At 41.9% G+C, this 17019-nt stretch overlaps 1 protein-coding gene across 1 annotated transcript in view; it reads right to left on the minus strand.

Moving 5' to 3' along the window:
- The window catches only part of NIBAN1 (niban apoptosis regulator 1), a 70140-nt gene that overhangs the window by 36276 nt on the left and 16845 nt on the right, over nucleotides 1-17019 (minus strand). Inside the window, exons 2-4 of the mRNA XM_037404259.1 lie at nucleotides 2772-2902; nucleotides 1314-1445; nucleotides 530-644 (exon numbers count right to left, since the gene is read on the minus strand). Coding sequence (XP_037260156.1) covers nucleotides 530-644; nucleotides 1314-1445; nucleotides 2772-2902 — 378 coding nt within the window. The remainder of the gene's footprint in view (nucleotides 1-529; nucleotides 645-1313; nucleotides 1446-2771; nucleotides 2903-17019) is intronic.

Raw genomic sequence — 17019 nt, forward strand, 5'->3', positions numbered from 1 at the left:
ATCCTTTCCTTATGTGGCATTCCATTTTCCAAATCTGACTCTGCAACATGAGATCTACTCCCTTAAAGCCCGAATTTTCTCCATCTTCGTGGAGGGGGGGCCGGCAGGACCACAATGGTTCCTGTCCCAGAAACAAAAGCAGCAGCAACCTTCCTGCCCTCTCTGTGGGACTTATTATCAACTGTGAGTCAACACAGGCAGCTGGCATCTAAAAATGGAAACAAATAAACCAGGAATATTTACTAGGCCCAGGAACAATGGTGGTGTGGTTCCTGCCTTGCTTCTGCAGAGCTTCCAGCGGCTTTGTGCCGGGATGCTGAAAAAAAAACAGGACCCAGCATTTCTGAGAACATTAGCTTATAGCATCTTCTGTGTACATACACTCTGGAGCTGTGCTTTGACTTAGAAAAAGGGCTGTGTGCATCTCCTGTTGCCCCATTTTAAAGTCTAGCCTGAAAGCCTGCCCAGAAGTGGTCTGTGTAGGTAACAGAGCGTGGGATTTGGCAGTTCAGCTTCAAAAGGGGCTTACCAACAGGATCTGGAAAATGTTTATCAGACAGCAAATTGTAATCTTCTTCTGAAGTCAGTACTTTGCCTCCTGCAGGAAGAATGTGATATTTAAGGCTGGCTCCTTTCTGGTAGGCCTGGAAAAACAAGAGAGAGGGAAAAGATAAAATACACAACTCATTGACAAAGCTAATGCACAGGGATATTCCCCAAAGGGAAAAGTTTTTTTGTCAGACTGAATTTTGGATATATTCCCTAGACACGTCAAATCTAAACCATGGTTGAATGTAAGAAGCATATTTTAAAATATCCTCTCAGTGCTTATCAGCCATGGTGAAGACTCAGGGACAGAAGGGAAGGGAAAAGGATGGGATTTTCTTCTAAACTCTATTTGTTTGATTTGTCAGCCAGGACTAGTTTGACTGTGGCAGCTGCTAAATGAAAAGCTTCACTGCAGTCAGCTTGAAGCCACCCAAGAACGGCTCCTTAAAATCCAACTGCAGAAGCATGGGGATGTATTACAATGACATACAGATAAGAAGCACTCTACGATAGGCAAAGGAAAGTTCAAAGCGCTGTTAAAATGATTTGCTAGTTCTTGCAAATACATATGGCCAAGTCAAGGCGCTCAGTTGTACCCTCATCCATCCCTGTGGAGCTTCAGGCCAGTTCACAAGGCTGAAGCTGCCTCACTGAGGATAACGTTTCATCTAAAAATGCTAAAAGAAAGGCAGCAGCACGGGAAAATTCACTTGGTATGAGTTTATTTGGAAGCGTAGAAGAATGTAAGAGGAAGAAGCATTTACCTCTTTACTCTCAAAGCAATCCACAGTGTAGTCATTTCTGATAACGACATATCTGTCCTTCCACTTCTTCAGATCCTCAGCAAAATGCAGCAGCTCTGCTTCATATAAGACTGTCCCAGCTTCCAGCGGGGGCTATAAAGACAGGTTTTGAGATCTGACATTCTCATAATCACACCTCAGTTCTCAAAAATACACAATCAAATTCTGTACCCTGAGGTGAGGAGGCAGCAGTAGAGCTCTGTCTTCCAAAAATACTTCCAGATTTCTGAGACAGAGACATTCTTATTTACCTTTTGGATGCCATGCTGAATGCAAGATGACTTGTAGTTCATCATCTCCCACTTTCCACTATGTACTAAACCCATTGCATTGATGCAACAATTTTTTTATTATAAAATAGAAAATTACTTCCAATTGCTTTGTGACACTTTTGCATCTGTGCTCTTGTAACTGATATGCATTTTTCTGAAAGACGCAGCTGTTCTATTATCCCACCTTTTACATTCCACCTCATTGCTTTAGCTTACTCACTTCAAGATCATTGGAAACCCATGATTTCCAATACACCTGAAAAATTTAGACCCATATTTTCTTAATATTGAAGGCTGGTTCTCTGCATTTTCCTCCAATAAAGAGATTTCTGTCTTTTTTTGTCTCTCTTTTTCTAATAAAAAACAGCTTTCCACAGCTCACTTCACAGAAGGGATTACTGCATCTTCTTTATGAAACCCTATAGCCATGGATGAAAGGGTTAATTAAGTTTCCCACAGGATTTTCTGCCCTGACTGTATGATCTCTGTCCCAAGATTCTTGCAAAACCTTGCCATCAGCAGGAAGCAACTAGTTTTGTCCAAGTGTCCACCTCCATCTCGATGAGATGCACGCTTTGTACCAGAAACTTGTGTCATGGTTCTTCTCATGCTACGATGAGACAACCAAACAAGACCAAAACAAAGATGTATTTTCAAAACCAAACTTCAAACTTGAAACCAAATGCAGCTTTTCCATCCAAAACCTAACTGAACCAAATCAAACATCTGTACTTGCAAATCTGTTGTGTACACTTAGGTTGTATATAAGAAAGTACACACATAACATATCCTAGATACACATTTATTATGTATTAAATTACTCAGTATAAGAAGCTGAAAGAATATTTCTGCATTGTGTGCTTGTGTATTAGAAACATTTAAATAACTTGAAAAATACTTTGGGTTTGATTTTTAGAAGCTTTGAGTATCTGTACCGCCTAATAACTTTACTTGAGGGCATTCAAGACTGGGAAAAACAAGAAAACCGAGTCCAGTCAGCAGCTGATACATTTCCAGCTCATATTTTTCATACACTTCAACTACTAAATGCGTTATTTAAATAGTTGATGTGTTAATTATTTCATGCAGGAGAGCAGATCTGTATGGTAGCTTGAGGATGGGGAAGGGCTTATGTGTGCCCTCCTACCTTGGTTTTCAGGAACCGGGACTGGGAATCCCGGTGCTGCTCCAGCTCATCCTGCACGTGCTTGCAGAAAGCCACCGCATACTGGCGTCTGTAGTGCGGGCTGAAGTTTTTGATGACGGCCTCTGTTTTTCCTGAAGCAGAAATTGAGATTTAATTGTATTTAATATATGTGGATTCAGAAACTGTAGCATAGTACCAAGGCAGTTATCACCAGCAACCCAAAATATTGCCTGAGCGTACCAACCTGCACAGCAGACCAGGACACCCCTGGAGATGCATTCAGCTGTTGTGACAACAAAGCGCAGAGGGGATTTGTCCAGGAAAACACTGGAGTTTGGACATGGGGTTTTCCTTCCAAGAGTGAGCAAAACATACCCCAAATCTATTTCTCTAAGAAAAGATGCTGTATGCCTCTCCCTGGGACATTCTGCCACAGATCCACGGGTGTTTAACAGCTGATAAGGTTTTCAACGAAACATATAGACAAGTGATAAGCATACAGACAAGTGATGCTAGCTAGTGTTTAGCCGATTTAGCCAGTTTTATCACACAGTGAGATTTTAAAGCTGACTCAAAGCTCTTACAAAGGATGTTTTCTAGGCTTGGGCACTGCAATCTCTTCTTTGTTTGAATATAAACAGATACTCAGTCATGCTGCAATAAACACTAATTTTGTATTGTCTTGCTATGATCAAGATCTCATCAGTAGCAATAACAGCAATAAACACACAGACAGCCTCATTCCTGAGAATCTTAAAGCAATTTAGGAGTAATTAACTCATTAACTTGATCAAAGAAATTAAAGCTTTACAGACAAGGAAGTGAAGTTAAACTTTAAGGCCATGTGTATATGTGACAAAGAGTCTGCAGCAATGTGAAAACCAAAACCTGGACTATGATCTAGATAGCATCCCGACTGTCCTGGGGACTGGAAAGATAGATCCCTTTCTTCTTTGTATTAAGGAGCCCCATGACAAAGGGGTTTTCCTCAGCATACAATAGAGAAATGTAGTTTCACACCTCAAGCAATTTTGATGTTTTCACAATTTTATTTTGTTTTGCTTGGGGAAAAAATACCAAATTTTCTGGCAAAAAATATGGTAGTTCCCAAACTGAAATTTCTTGAAGCCTTTATATGCATGGACTCCTAGACCAGGACTAGCACTCTTGAAGGGCCAAACAGAGGAACCAGCAAGAAGCACCGAGACCTCCAGAGTCCTGGAGAAGCTGAACCACCTACAATGATGTTCCCAGATTGATAAACTCCTCCCAGGCACCTGCCAGCACAAATCACCGACAGGGATTCATGAGGAGTCTTGATGATGTTTCTGTATTTCATACAAAGGGCTGTGAGTCTGCAGCAACTATGATGAAATCAGAGAGAGGACTCGACGGATTTGCTCTTTCAAGCATGTAAGCATAGTCCTTATAAAGCAACCATGCAATACTTGCTGGATTACTACTGATTTGATTGCCGTTTCTGACCAAAAAATGGTGTTCAACTGTCAGTGCAGTTCCCAGAACGTTCATGCCTTTTTAAATCTTAAATAATTTTAAATATAGTCGAATAAAGAGAAAAGCCATGGATCATTACCAGAATAAGTGCATGGAATTTTATGGGAGAAAGTTCATGGATGCTCTGGTGTACAAGATCCTGTCGTCCAAGATTTACTGCATCTGGCTACCTTATTTCCATTTAAAAACCCCAAATACGTGTGGCTGAGACTGCCATGGAAAAATAGCTAGTTTGCTGAGGAGTTCACAGAGATGGGCAATGGCAAAAGACTTTGTAAAGTGTCTATTTCAGGTCCAGCTCTGATCTGCTCCTAATGTGGGACATTACCAGGCTGACAGAAGTAATTTCATCAATTCAGACAGCCACAGTATTTAATTACTCCATAACTTCCTGATAATTACATCACTTTAGTTACATGCCACAAAAGAAAAAGCTATACATTAGCTCCTCTGCTTCTGCATTTTTATTTGCAGTTTGATGAACAGAATTTGATGCATCCCTCAAGTTTAGGGACATAGTGACATAACCTTTCATTCCACCTATTCCCGTGTAACCAGCTCAGAGAGGAGAGCTGGAGCCTTCTCCTTCTTAAGCATCAACGGCGTCGCTGCCTTCAGCTAAACTGCAAGTCCCTTTTGCCCCACTCCTGCCCCTTTCCAACCCCACATCACTGCTGGGTTACAAACCTGCCGCCCCTTCAAGCCCTGCCCAGGTACGTGAAGGAGACAGCTCAGCTGACTGCCGCACGCGCAGAGGCATTACACAAAGCTGGGGGGATGTCAGGAGGCTGGGTTAAGTTTTCAAGTACGTAAGTTTTTCACACATCTACTTGTGGGACAGCACCAGGTGACAACCTGGACTCCAGCCCTCCAGTTTTACGAGACCACATTTTTTGAGACATACCCATTCTGGGATGTGCTTGTGCACAACAGCAGGATACCAGTGCTGCTGAAGCAGAAAATCCCTGCCCATCTGACAGCCTTTTAGAAACTAGCCTGCTTTGGTCAGAGGCATAAACTTATTCTCCAAATAAGGACAAAGCTTCCCAAAACTTTCTTTATAGCATTTTTTTTTTTCTTCTGGTCCCAGCCAGCAGTAGGATGTTGTTGGCCCCGGTGGAGTTTCCTGCTCAGGGTTCGCCCCTATTTTCCACTGTGGCTTTTTCTTTTCCAGCTTGCAGTGGCCTCTTAATCTGTTACAGAGGGCTCAGAGACACTGGACCTCACTTGACTACTGCCTGCATCCTGCAGTAAAAATTTGTAGAGGAAGTGGGACAAAGAACAAAAATCTGGTGTTGGGAAAAAACCCCAACAATCGCAGGAAATATCTGTAATTTTGGCAAAGTCTTTCAATTATGGCTAAATCAGCTCCAAAGTGTGATTCTTTACTGTCAGTATTCCTTAGATCAGCTTTAAGTACTATGACCAAAGAGAAAGGAACTACGTAGTTCATAATATAGAAGTAAGAAATATGACATCAATGTAATTTTTATGTGCAGATTATATTTACAATCAATCAAGACATGAATCGAGGAGCAAATGTTTCAGGCTGTTTATTCCAGTCTTTGCACTACTTGTTGCAAAGGATGTCCGCATTAAAAATACCACCCCCTCTTAAAATCGGAAGAAATGTTTTTTTGAAGAGATTGTGAGTGGCACCACATGAAGCCCTGGCCTTGCACCATTTGGCTCAACAAGAATTGCAACACTACCTGCGGGTGGGAAGAGAAGCGGATGGACCCTTGATCCATTGTTCGTTGACGGATCTTTAAACTCGTTTGGTTTACAGAAGATAAAAATACACTATCTGAAAATAAACATGATGCGAACAGTCATGAGTAATAGAAACTCTTCCCATTAAATGATAACATGGGGCAACTGGAGACAAAATACTCCAGGGCAGTTGAAAAATGAGTTCCCCTAATTCTTTTCCAAATTTAGTGTGGCTTGCTTAGTCAGAGCTGTTGATACGGAGCAAGGGCAGCTTTCCCACTTGCTCAGTCTGGCAATGGCGCAGCTCCAGCCCACATAAATGTGACCTGAAACCCAGCAGCTAGGACCTTTATCCTAGGAGAATACATAGTTTTATCATCCCCAGTAGAAGCCTGCATGCAACTGAATTTACCAACATGAAAAGGTGACAGTGATGGAGGTAGAAGGATTTCTGTCAAATTAACACGGCAAAGGTCCATTCCCCCTTTGCTCAGGGTTAGATCCTGCTCCAGAATAAACTTTGCTAATGCTCCACAATGCATCTCCTGCTCCACAGAATCACCCTTGCATTTGATCACAAAAGTTTAGCAGAAGTTATGATACGTCTTATAAGACTAAACCCAAATGCGACTCCACTGAGAAACAAGAAACATCTGCCAGTTGCCCTACTGGAAATGGGAGAATCCTCCCCCAAACCTGTTTCTTCTTGTTTCTCCACTGCCTTTGACCTTCTTAACTGTGTGTCACCCATGCTGGACACCTACACGTAATTCCAAGTCATCAACCCATAGCATGTCTTCAAATACCCAACTTTTTATTTTGGGTTTCTCTGCTTTTACTGAAATAAACTGACATACAACTTTAAAAACTATGGGCAATCCTTGGCAGGTTTTCCCAAACCAGGTCTAGCTGCTGGCTTTCAGCTTGGTGGCACAGCCACGCACAGGCTGGTTACCTTGCCCTGCCGTGCTTCTCCACTCCCAACAACGTGTTGCCAAGTGACTGGTATGGATGCAGGTCAGGAAAATTCAGGAAGAAGTCAGAAAATAGTAACTTCTTGGCTGGCATACAACAGAGGCGCTGCCCGCACTCACCGGACTTCAGTCATTTGGAAGTAAGGGAGAGAAAGAAGTAAGGATTTGCCATAAAAAATGCTACTCCACTTATATATTGTTCTCTGGGAGTAAGATGACCCTTCCAAGGGTAGCAAGATGACTATGACCCTTCCTCTTCATAGCACAATGGCTTGCACTCAGCACCTTTTGAACAGGGTTTTTGAAAAATACCATCAGCAGTGATACAAATCTCTTTGGCGATCTGGGGGATTTATCTTCTTAAACCATTTAAGCCCATTGAAAAAGACACTTTGTGCCCCGAGGGACGTGAACTGTAAAAAAAGTAGATGATCTGCCATATCAAAGCAAACCCTAGACAAAATAAAACCTAAAAGAAACAATAAGCATTGTGCATGCTGAATGCCAGTACACCCAGCACTTCAAACAAGTGTGAAGTACTGAGACAGAACAGGAACGAATGACTTTGTCCCTGTATTTCTCCCACAAGGCCACAAGCAAAGGTGTCGGAAGTAAATATAAAAAGATCAGTTGATCATACCCACATGGTACTTCACCAGGCAGGAGTGCAGCCCACAACTGGGGACTTGCTTTTAAACAATAAACAATAAACTATAAACTGTGCTGTGTGCCTTAATCTTATTCAGCAAATTCAGTACCAAGCTTTAAAATTACGACTGTATGTCCATCCATCTGTCCGTCTATCCAAATACGTAATTGTATTCTCGTAGCCCATCAGGGTAGCAGCAAAATGAGTTAATAAAATCACCAGTGTTCATTCAGCTCATGGGTCAACTTCATCCCAACTCCAAGATAAATACAACCTTTGAGATAAACATCTAAAATTGTAGATGCTCTACTTGAGCCCTGTGAATCGGTAAAGGTGGATGTCAGCATCGGCAGCTCTAAAATGGGTTAGATACTCGCTGTGAAAAGAGAGAAGCAGCTTCTGCTGCAATATTGTGTATAAAACCTGCTCTTCCTGAATTCACCCATTCATTTCAAACATCATTATCATTTATTAAATGCATCTGGTAACCAGAAAACTTGTAAAAGCAATTCTTTTTGGCGTATCCTCTCTAACAGCGCTCACCACCTTCTGGTGCCCTGGGACACACAGTAGTGCAGTGGGAATCACCAGATTCCCTCTCTCCTACAGTCTCCTTTCTTGTGCAGGACTTACAGTACCACCCAGAAACTGCTTAAATCCAAGAGCTCCCAGGCTTTATCCTACATGTACCGGGAGGCAATATAAAATACTCTTTTTGTTGTAGAAAGCATAGCTCAGTTTGATCTTTATTTATAGAAACAGTATTTTGATTATTTGTGAGTCATGACTTAATATCTGTTATGGCAAAAAGGGATGACAGACATAAATTGCACGTTCTAATTTGGCTGCATCGCCTCTGCAAGTTTGTTTGCACTCACTTTGCCAAACCAAGAAGCTCTGCAGTGGAGCTGCCCCTCTTTCCCAGGCACACACGCTGAACAGCACAGTTTGCACCTGACAAAATATTGAAACCAATTCTTTACTCTCAGCTTTGTTTTGTATTAACGGAGACTACTCTCACTAAAAACTTACGATGCTGCAACCACACTGGTATGCACACACTCCTGAATTATCCTTCTGCAACGCAGACACTAAACTGCACTGATAAAATTCCAGTTTGTCACCCAAAATGCAATGCATAGGAGAGAATAATACCCATCACCTTCTTCCTGAGTCTCAGCATATAAGCACTCCTTGGGTGCTTAGCCCATCTTCTCTATAGGATGAGTGAGAAAGTCGATGCTGCCTTGTGAAAAAAATCAGATTTCTTAGCAAGTTCACCAGCTGAGACCGTGGGTGTGAAATTTGTTCTCCACCAGAAGCGAAGCTTCTTTCTCAGGGCAAGCTAAACAAACACATTTGTAAGTTCATGTAAGCTTGATCCACAGCAAAGAAGGAGCCAAAAATAACAGGCTCCATTCTAGCCTTGCAGATCTCCCCTTCTACAATTTTTTACTTGAGTACTTAGCTCTTCCTCAAGTGCTCCACTAAACAAGGCTACATTTTATACTGAGCTGCACAATTATCCCATAGATTTCACTAGATCTATATACCTATAACGTTCTTCTCAGGCAACTTCATGAGCATCAAGTATTTCAGAGGGAGTAGGCAGACCTGAGTGAGACAGACCTCATACGCTCTAAAAAAAGGCTTGTTTTCTTAAGAGTAGCTTGCGATTTAACTATGGATCCTGCTATTTGAAATTCATTCTGAATACTATCTCATTATTAAAAAATGCAAAGCAAAATACAGAGCACTAATCCTACTTAAACACAGACTGTCTCTTGGGTCAAACTCAGAGATTCATTCCTGCAGCCAGATTTCCTTTCCCCTTTCCTCTTCCCTCCCAGACCAGGATCAAGAAAATTCTTCTCAGGAAACGCAGAGACAGGACTATCACACCTTTGATCTATGATTAACCATCAATATACTAACAGCACACCTTCCACGCCCTCACAAGCGTCTGCTCTATCCTGAAACTCTCCGGAGGATATCTCAGTTGTAATCACGTTATTCCTAAGCTCTGTCCTTTGCAAGTACACAATTCCCTCCAACTGCACTACATGCTGCCAGGGTATTTTATTTGAGACCCACTGCTGGTAAGGTGGAAATGCCCAGGGGAACATATTTTAGCATCAATCCGCCACTGCAAGGCAGTGGGTTGGGATGGTACGTGTCTCGCACCTGCTTGAACCACAGAAGCAGCCTCCACTGGGTACATCTCATCCTTCAGCATGTGCACTTCACGGACACGGGCCAGCCCTGGGACACTGCTGCCTCCAGCTTCTTCACACCTCCTCCCATACATGGATCATCTCTCCCGCTGGGGGAAATGGACGGACAACTTCTCTAGCTGGAGACAGGTCCCGCACGAGCAGGTCCCCCAGCATTGCAGAGGGGAGAGGCAGTAAACATCAGGAAGCCGTTGGCAGTGCTGCAGTGCTGCCCTCCTAAACGCGAAGGCCAGGAGCAGGGGATAGGGAAAACAACGGGAAGGATTTGAATTGTAACCTCTAAATGCCTGACTTGCAACTAGTGAGATTGGGCGCTGCTCTATCGAACAGCAGGGACCACCAACCACCAACCCCATTGCCGAATCGATACTCCGAGGAGAAACAAGATTTCATGAGTTGCCTTTGCACTTCTGTCAGGTTACAAAAATACTAACAATCATGACTTACATAAAGGCCAAAGCTTGTGGGTAATCAAGCAGAAACAAGCCCAACCTGAGCCAAGGGTTTGATTAACACTGTGTCAGATAAGCTTATCCTTAAGGCTGCTGAAATTTATCCTTTATTGGTAACGGGGTTAGAAGCAGCAAAGCTCTGTCTAGAAACAACTACTCACGGTCAAATTCATCAAGAATAAGGTCTGACAATCCTTTATTTATAAGCTTATTTCACAGCACCAGAAGAATTAGTGATTTAATAAAATAAATGAACCCAGTCTAGTTCCCGGGGGCCACGTGAAGCTAAACTACGCTCTGTATTAAGTTAATTTGGTGAAGGTCAGTCGTTTTCAAGTTTTGTGGGTTTTTTTCAACCCCTTGAGCCACAAGCTGAGCCACTATTGGGGAAATAGACACCAAGCACGTCCTGAGCAGCTTTCTCCAATCCAGATCTCAGCATCACGTTACAAGTCATGGTAGGTCATACACAAATGTTTCTTGGGAACATTTAAACAGCTTTCAAAAAATGTAAGCCAATGCCACATCACCCTTTAAATCAGGATGATGTATTCCCTCTTCCCTCCATTTCGGGTGACAGGCGTTGCAGCCATGTACCTCTCTGCCCAACCATCCACAACATAAATTAATAAAAACGATTCTCACACCAGAGATGCAGATAACAGAAATAAGTCCTCATGATACTAGTTGAAGGTTTTTCTGAATATATGTATGCATTTATACAGACAGACACACCTGCATAAGATTAGTTCTGTGTAATGCCTGGGGTGTGCTCATACAGATCCAGGAGATAATTTTACTCATTTCCTTTTTCTTAATTATTTTGCCAAAATCATGCCATACCAGACATCTCTATTACAAAATTACTCAAAGGCATGTATGACATTGGACATAGTTATGAGTACAGACACACTCACACACATCTTCCCATGCAAGCCCTCATTTAGGCTGATGTTCCCTTTATTCCCTTTACATTATAATTCTTTTCACCACCGGTCTAGTGTAAGTAAACCCAGCTGGACTTCTCAGAGTACCAGGTTTCCCATAAAGGCATCACTTGTTAAGCACTGTAGCAGAAGGCCATTATCCCATGGTAATATTTTATTCCGTTTCTCTTCAACAAACACACAAACCTCACAAAATGGAAAAGGGCTACATCTGGGTAACAAAATGGGAATAAAGGTCTTCGGGTCCCCTTTCCTTGCAATCTCTCTCATTGAATCATAAGGTGTTTGATTCTTTTTTGGTTCCCATACACACCAAAAATGAGTAAATGTCGTGATTTGCAAAGGACAATATTTCAGCTAGCCTATGTGCAAAAAAAGGTTAAAAACAATATTCACCTCTGAACTAAATTAAATGAGAGGTCTCAAAGTATGGGCATTCATTTCAATAGATTTCCAAGACCACGGTCACATCTCTTAATTTTATCACAAGAACTGATTTCAGCCTCTGGGCTCCTCCTTGCCATTTTGAACACCAAAATGACCAACTAGGTAAATACACAGATTTTAACCCAAACACCGTTCAGATTCTGAAGCCCCAGGCCATACACATGTCACCAGTATGTCAGTTTGGACCATTTTCCAATTTCATCTATTTTTCTTAGCTTGTGCCAACACTGCCTTGCCTTGGTTCTCTGCAGGGCAGCAGCTGTAAAAGATGTTTGGAAAGAGACTGCAAGGAATGTGCCCATCTTCTCCCCAGGAGGGGTACAATGGAGCAGCAGTCTCGGAGATGGTCTCCTTCCCATCTCCAGCTTATGAGCTTCCAAAAGCCTTTTCCTGTCACAATCTCTCAGGTAACCTCTTCCCCATGTGGTCTTTTGACACGCTGCTTTCTTAGTAACTGCTACAGCATCCCAGGAAGCTCTTTTAAGTAAAAATCACAGTGATACTTGGGCTGCAAAGTTTGTTATGCACAGGGGAAAAAAATAACAGATGCATATTTCACATAGCAAAGGAGACAAATATTTATCCTTATTAGATGTAGCTGAAAACACAGGTCTTCAGATGGACAAAGAGATAACTGTGAAAACCAAGAATCAATTTTATTACTCTTCCCCCTTTTTAAAAACAATATATATATATATATATACTTCAGCTTCTAATAAAACTTTATATTACAGCAAGAGCAATAGGTAAAGTGCAGTTCACATCCCAAGGAATTTTTTTACCCCACCTCCCACTTTGCATTAAGCTTGGACAACAAAAATAGAAGAATATTTCCATTGTAGTGTATTTTTAATCATTTACTTCAGGTTCTTACGAATTTTGTGCTATAATACTATAAGATGAATGCAAAGAAACGTAACTTGTCACAGCAAAACGTTATCGGGGAGAGTATGGGAGGACTCACTTCATATAACCTAGAAGAGTGAAGCATTACTTCAAAATTTCTTCAATATATTATATATTTTGATGTTACAAAACGTGGGGATACAGTGGGAACATTTTCCGACACACGGACTGTGTTGGCTACGAAGATGCTACAGTAGGAATTGTTCAGGGTTGACACAACCTACAAGACAAAATGTTGTTTCACAACATTACGCCATAGGGTGCAATGCCACGATCCCAGCAAATAGTCTGCATGCTTGCCTTGGTAAAGCCAGAATTATTCACTATGACTCCGAGTAACCTGTTTTGCATACGCATTAAAAATACTGAAAAACTATTTCCATAATATTATCCATCCATATGTACACCCAGCAGCTGCAGGAGAGCAACCAGTGCGGACTAGTGGTTTTAAGGTGGGAAAATGAATCAGTAGACAAATGTTCCTTAGTTCTGGCATTTCTAAATGATTTTTCATAACATATGGTTATTTAACCTTTCTGTGCCTTAGCTAAGGCAAACTAGACAAATCTTCTTTGCTGACAGTCTGTTCTCCCATTCAGAAAAATAAGATAATATCCTAATATTGCTATATTTTTATAAATAAATAGAATTAAAAATGATTGCATTCATACTTTGTAAGAACTAGTTCCAAGCATTTAAGGGGCTACATTCATGGAACTGAGTCTCCCCTTTTACAACTCTACTTCTCTGTGGATGATAGTATCTCCCAGCCAGCAAAACTACACTGTTCACTGAATGTTTAATTCTGCAGAAGAGTCAGGAGGAAGCGTTGGTGCCTCATCCTGTGGGGAAAGAGGTTTCTTCTGATGGCTGCAAAAAAGCATCAATTGAGGTTAAGAGTTTAAAAAGCAAGTATATAATTATTACATGAATCTGCTCACCAAGCCCTATGTAAAACCGTCTCTTTTTCTGTGAATATTAGAGATGGGGAAGGGAAACTACAACTCGTATGATGCAACAGATAAACTTTATAATTCAAGTTAGCTGAGAAACACCAAGAGCTGGTACCACAGTGCTAGACGTGCAGACCCAGGGTTTTTTCAAAGCTACGGAAATGTCTGGTGTAAAGCGAAGGCAGGAAGATGCACTGATGCTCAGCTGTAGAGACCTCAAGTAAGTCTGCTCTCGCCCTTAAAACAATCTTGGCCTGAATTAGTATGTCTGGTTTTCTCACTCCTGCTTTACTCAGACTCTACTATAGAGGCTGCTGCTGCCCAGAATTCCCAGTTTGGGTTAGGACAAAGCCTTTTGCTCTCTTCCAGCTGTGAAATGGGTGCACCAGAAGCAGAATTTGCAAATGACTGAAGGAGGTCCTCCCTTCCCTCACAAAACCAATGTGACCACTCCAAAAGCCCCTGTTAAATTTAGCCCAGGGACAACCCATGGGCAGCAGCAGAGAAAATGAGGCAAAGGGCGTGAATAGAAAACAAAGGGGAACAAGCAAACAGAAGAAGGGAGATGGCCCTCTGGCTGCCTGGAGCTTCTCAAAACAGGAGACCCGCCAGTGGCCTCCTTTTCCCTCTCTTGTCCCATCCAAATCTGAGCATGGCCATAATCAAGATCCCAGTACTTTTGAAACACTGAAAGAAGGAAACAAAGTGATCCAAATATTTTTGGAGATTTTTTGCGAAGCTAAAAGGACACATTAAACTTAATCATTCCTTGGACTTGGCAGAGTTTATGCCTTTGATTCTTGTGTATCATAGTTGGGACCTGACTAATAAAAGTATACCTTCTGCTAGCAAATTCAGAATTAATTCCAGAAATTTTATCCTGAAAAGAAGTCAAGTAAAAATCAAAGTAACCCTTAACTTTCTGCAACTGCAGCAGTATCAAAGATGACCGGGTACCCTCACTTTCACCAGGTCTGCTCTTCCTACAGCCAGCCAGGGCCATCAATCCAGATGATCAGAGGTAGAAGAAATACTCCCAGGTCACAAGGTCACAGGTTATGGGAATTGAAGGAAAAAAGAAGGAAAAAGAACTGTGTTCAGAAAGAATTTGATGGAAATATAAAGGAGGACACATACAAAGCAAGACCTTCATCTTACAGTCACTCCTGCACAAATGCTGGGTTTAAGGTCTAATTACTCTTTGTTCCAGAAAACTGTTGAAAAGTATTTATTTTCTTTTTCAGGCTTCTACTTTTAGCCATAATTCAGAGAAACACCAGAGCCCCACTGAGTGTCTGACTGTGACTCCCAGGCAGGCGTAGCCACAGCGTCGCTTGCTGTGACGGGAAGGGGGTGGCACACAAGTCCACAGGAGGAGCCTCAAAGTCACCTTACTTCCTCCACAGAGCTGGTCTCACTAAAGCCTGCTTATATGCGGTGGAATCAAGCTCAGAGGGGTTACAATCCAGCCACTTGACAGTCCGCCAAGTGTTGTACTTTCTTCTTCTTCTGCCTGGATGAGTTTCAGTTCCTCAAGCGCTCATGAAAGCATCACTGAGAAGACAATAGGGCTAGCGCTGGTGTTTGTTTTTTTCCATTTCTAAGAAGCCTTCCCAGGAAGAAGCAACAGTCAGCTATTGTCTCTCTCACTAAATGTGTGTTTGAGTCTCCTCAGCCGCTCAGCTCTTCCGCCTCAAAGTTTCAATGCTCCTTCCTTTTTGAAAAAAAAAAAAAAAAAAAAAAAAAAAAAAAGATAAGTTGCTTCATTTCCTCTCCATTTATCTTTCACATTCAGAAGGGCTTGTGACATGACACAACTTGAAAGGAAAAAACCAAATCAAAACCACCTTCTTCCAGCGCTGTGTTTGTACAGTAGGACCACGTGAGCTTCTGGGCTCAGAAAAACAGCCAGACAGGTTATTACTAAGAAGAGGAAATTTGTTCCCAAGAATTTATTTGGAACTGGTTCAGTGAGAGCTCTCCTGCTGGTTCTCGGTAGCGCTGCACCTCCTGAGGTCTTCAGCAGGACCTCCACGCACAGACACACCAAAAGTACTTGCCCATATACCATGACTTGTGGCAACATGTAACCAGTACATGTTCAAGGCTGGGTTTTATATCTACGGTGGCAATGCCTCAGGGAGTGCACCGAACAGTTGGCTTTCATCGCTCTAGCCTTTGATCAGTTATGGAGCTCCAGTTTGGTAAGTCCCAGTTTGTCCATCCTGGATCTCTAAAGTTTTCACCTTCAGCCCAATCTGAGCTCCTATCGACGTGGATGCCGATACTTCCTCTCTTTTTGGAGAAGAATGTGATCCTCTGCTGTGTTTGCCCACATCAAAACATAAATTCTTCATCTTTCTGTGTTTTGTAAAATGTTTTATTTAGAGGACTATGAAAAAAACAGCCATAAGAATGCAACGTGCAAGAGCGGATAAGAATAGAAGAGAATAGCTTTTGTGTGATAAGGAGTTTTAACTGGCAAATTTATGTACATCAGATTACATTTTCATTTTCTGAATGCAGAAGTAATCATTAGTAATGCTACTGTAAACATATTTAGCTCCTATCTACTCAACTGTATTTGAAGCACACTATCATGGTTTATTTCACCAGGGAGGCAGCCAGGCAGCAGTTTTATTTACAGACTCACAACTGGGGAAAAGGATGCTAAAGGCAACTCTCTGTGGCAAAAAGGGGCACAAAATGTTTATGTTAGTGCAGGTCTTCATAAGAAAGAGGAGATTTGGGATAATAATAAACAGCTATGATTATGTGGTGTTGCTTTGACATTTCAAAATTATACAATGTACTTTTTTGTGTGTCTTTCCCCAAACTCCTCAGTTATGTGATGGCAGAAGATAAAGGAGAGTCTCTGAGATGCTCTAGTTTTTGCTCCAGCCTCTTCAGGGCTGCTCTACCAAAGCTTGCCTTGAGCCCATGTAAGCGTCCAATATCCACAAACTGCCTCTAATGGAGCAACGCACATTTTGAATCTCATCCAAATCTGAATTCCTCCAAAGGCTGCCTGCTTTTACTGACTACAACTAAATTTAAAGCCATGTTTGCATTCTTTGTCAGAAAGCCACATAAATCCAATCTCTGTCTTTGTTTCGGCTGATGGGATTCACACAGCTGATGAAGTGCAGGATGAGGACTCAATTTCTATGAAATATTTTTCCACCTAACAGCATCCAGTGTGGCTTCAAAACACCCCCAAGAGCTCTTGAATCCACAATAACCTTTTAGAGACTTTTCTATCCCTCGCCATTACTCCTAAAGACCTCTACTATACAGTGCCATCATCTCTTCCGATGAGATGCTACTCAGGCCACACGCTACTCATGCAGTAGCAGAACTTCTTTGTACCCTGGGACACTAATTCTTCACTGTTTACCCTTTCAAGCATCACTAAGCAGTTATTTCACCAAGAGGTTCACCATTGGTTTTGCATAAAA

The sequence above is a fragment of the Falco rusticolus genome, chromosome 11, assembly GCF_015220075.1.
Source record: "Falco rusticolus isolate bFalRus1 chromosome 11, bFalRus1.pri, whole genome shotgun sequence".
In the NCBI taxonomy this organism is placed as follows: domain Eukaryota; kingdom Metazoa; phylum Chordata; class Aves; order Falconiformes; family Falconidae; genus Falco; species Falco rusticolus.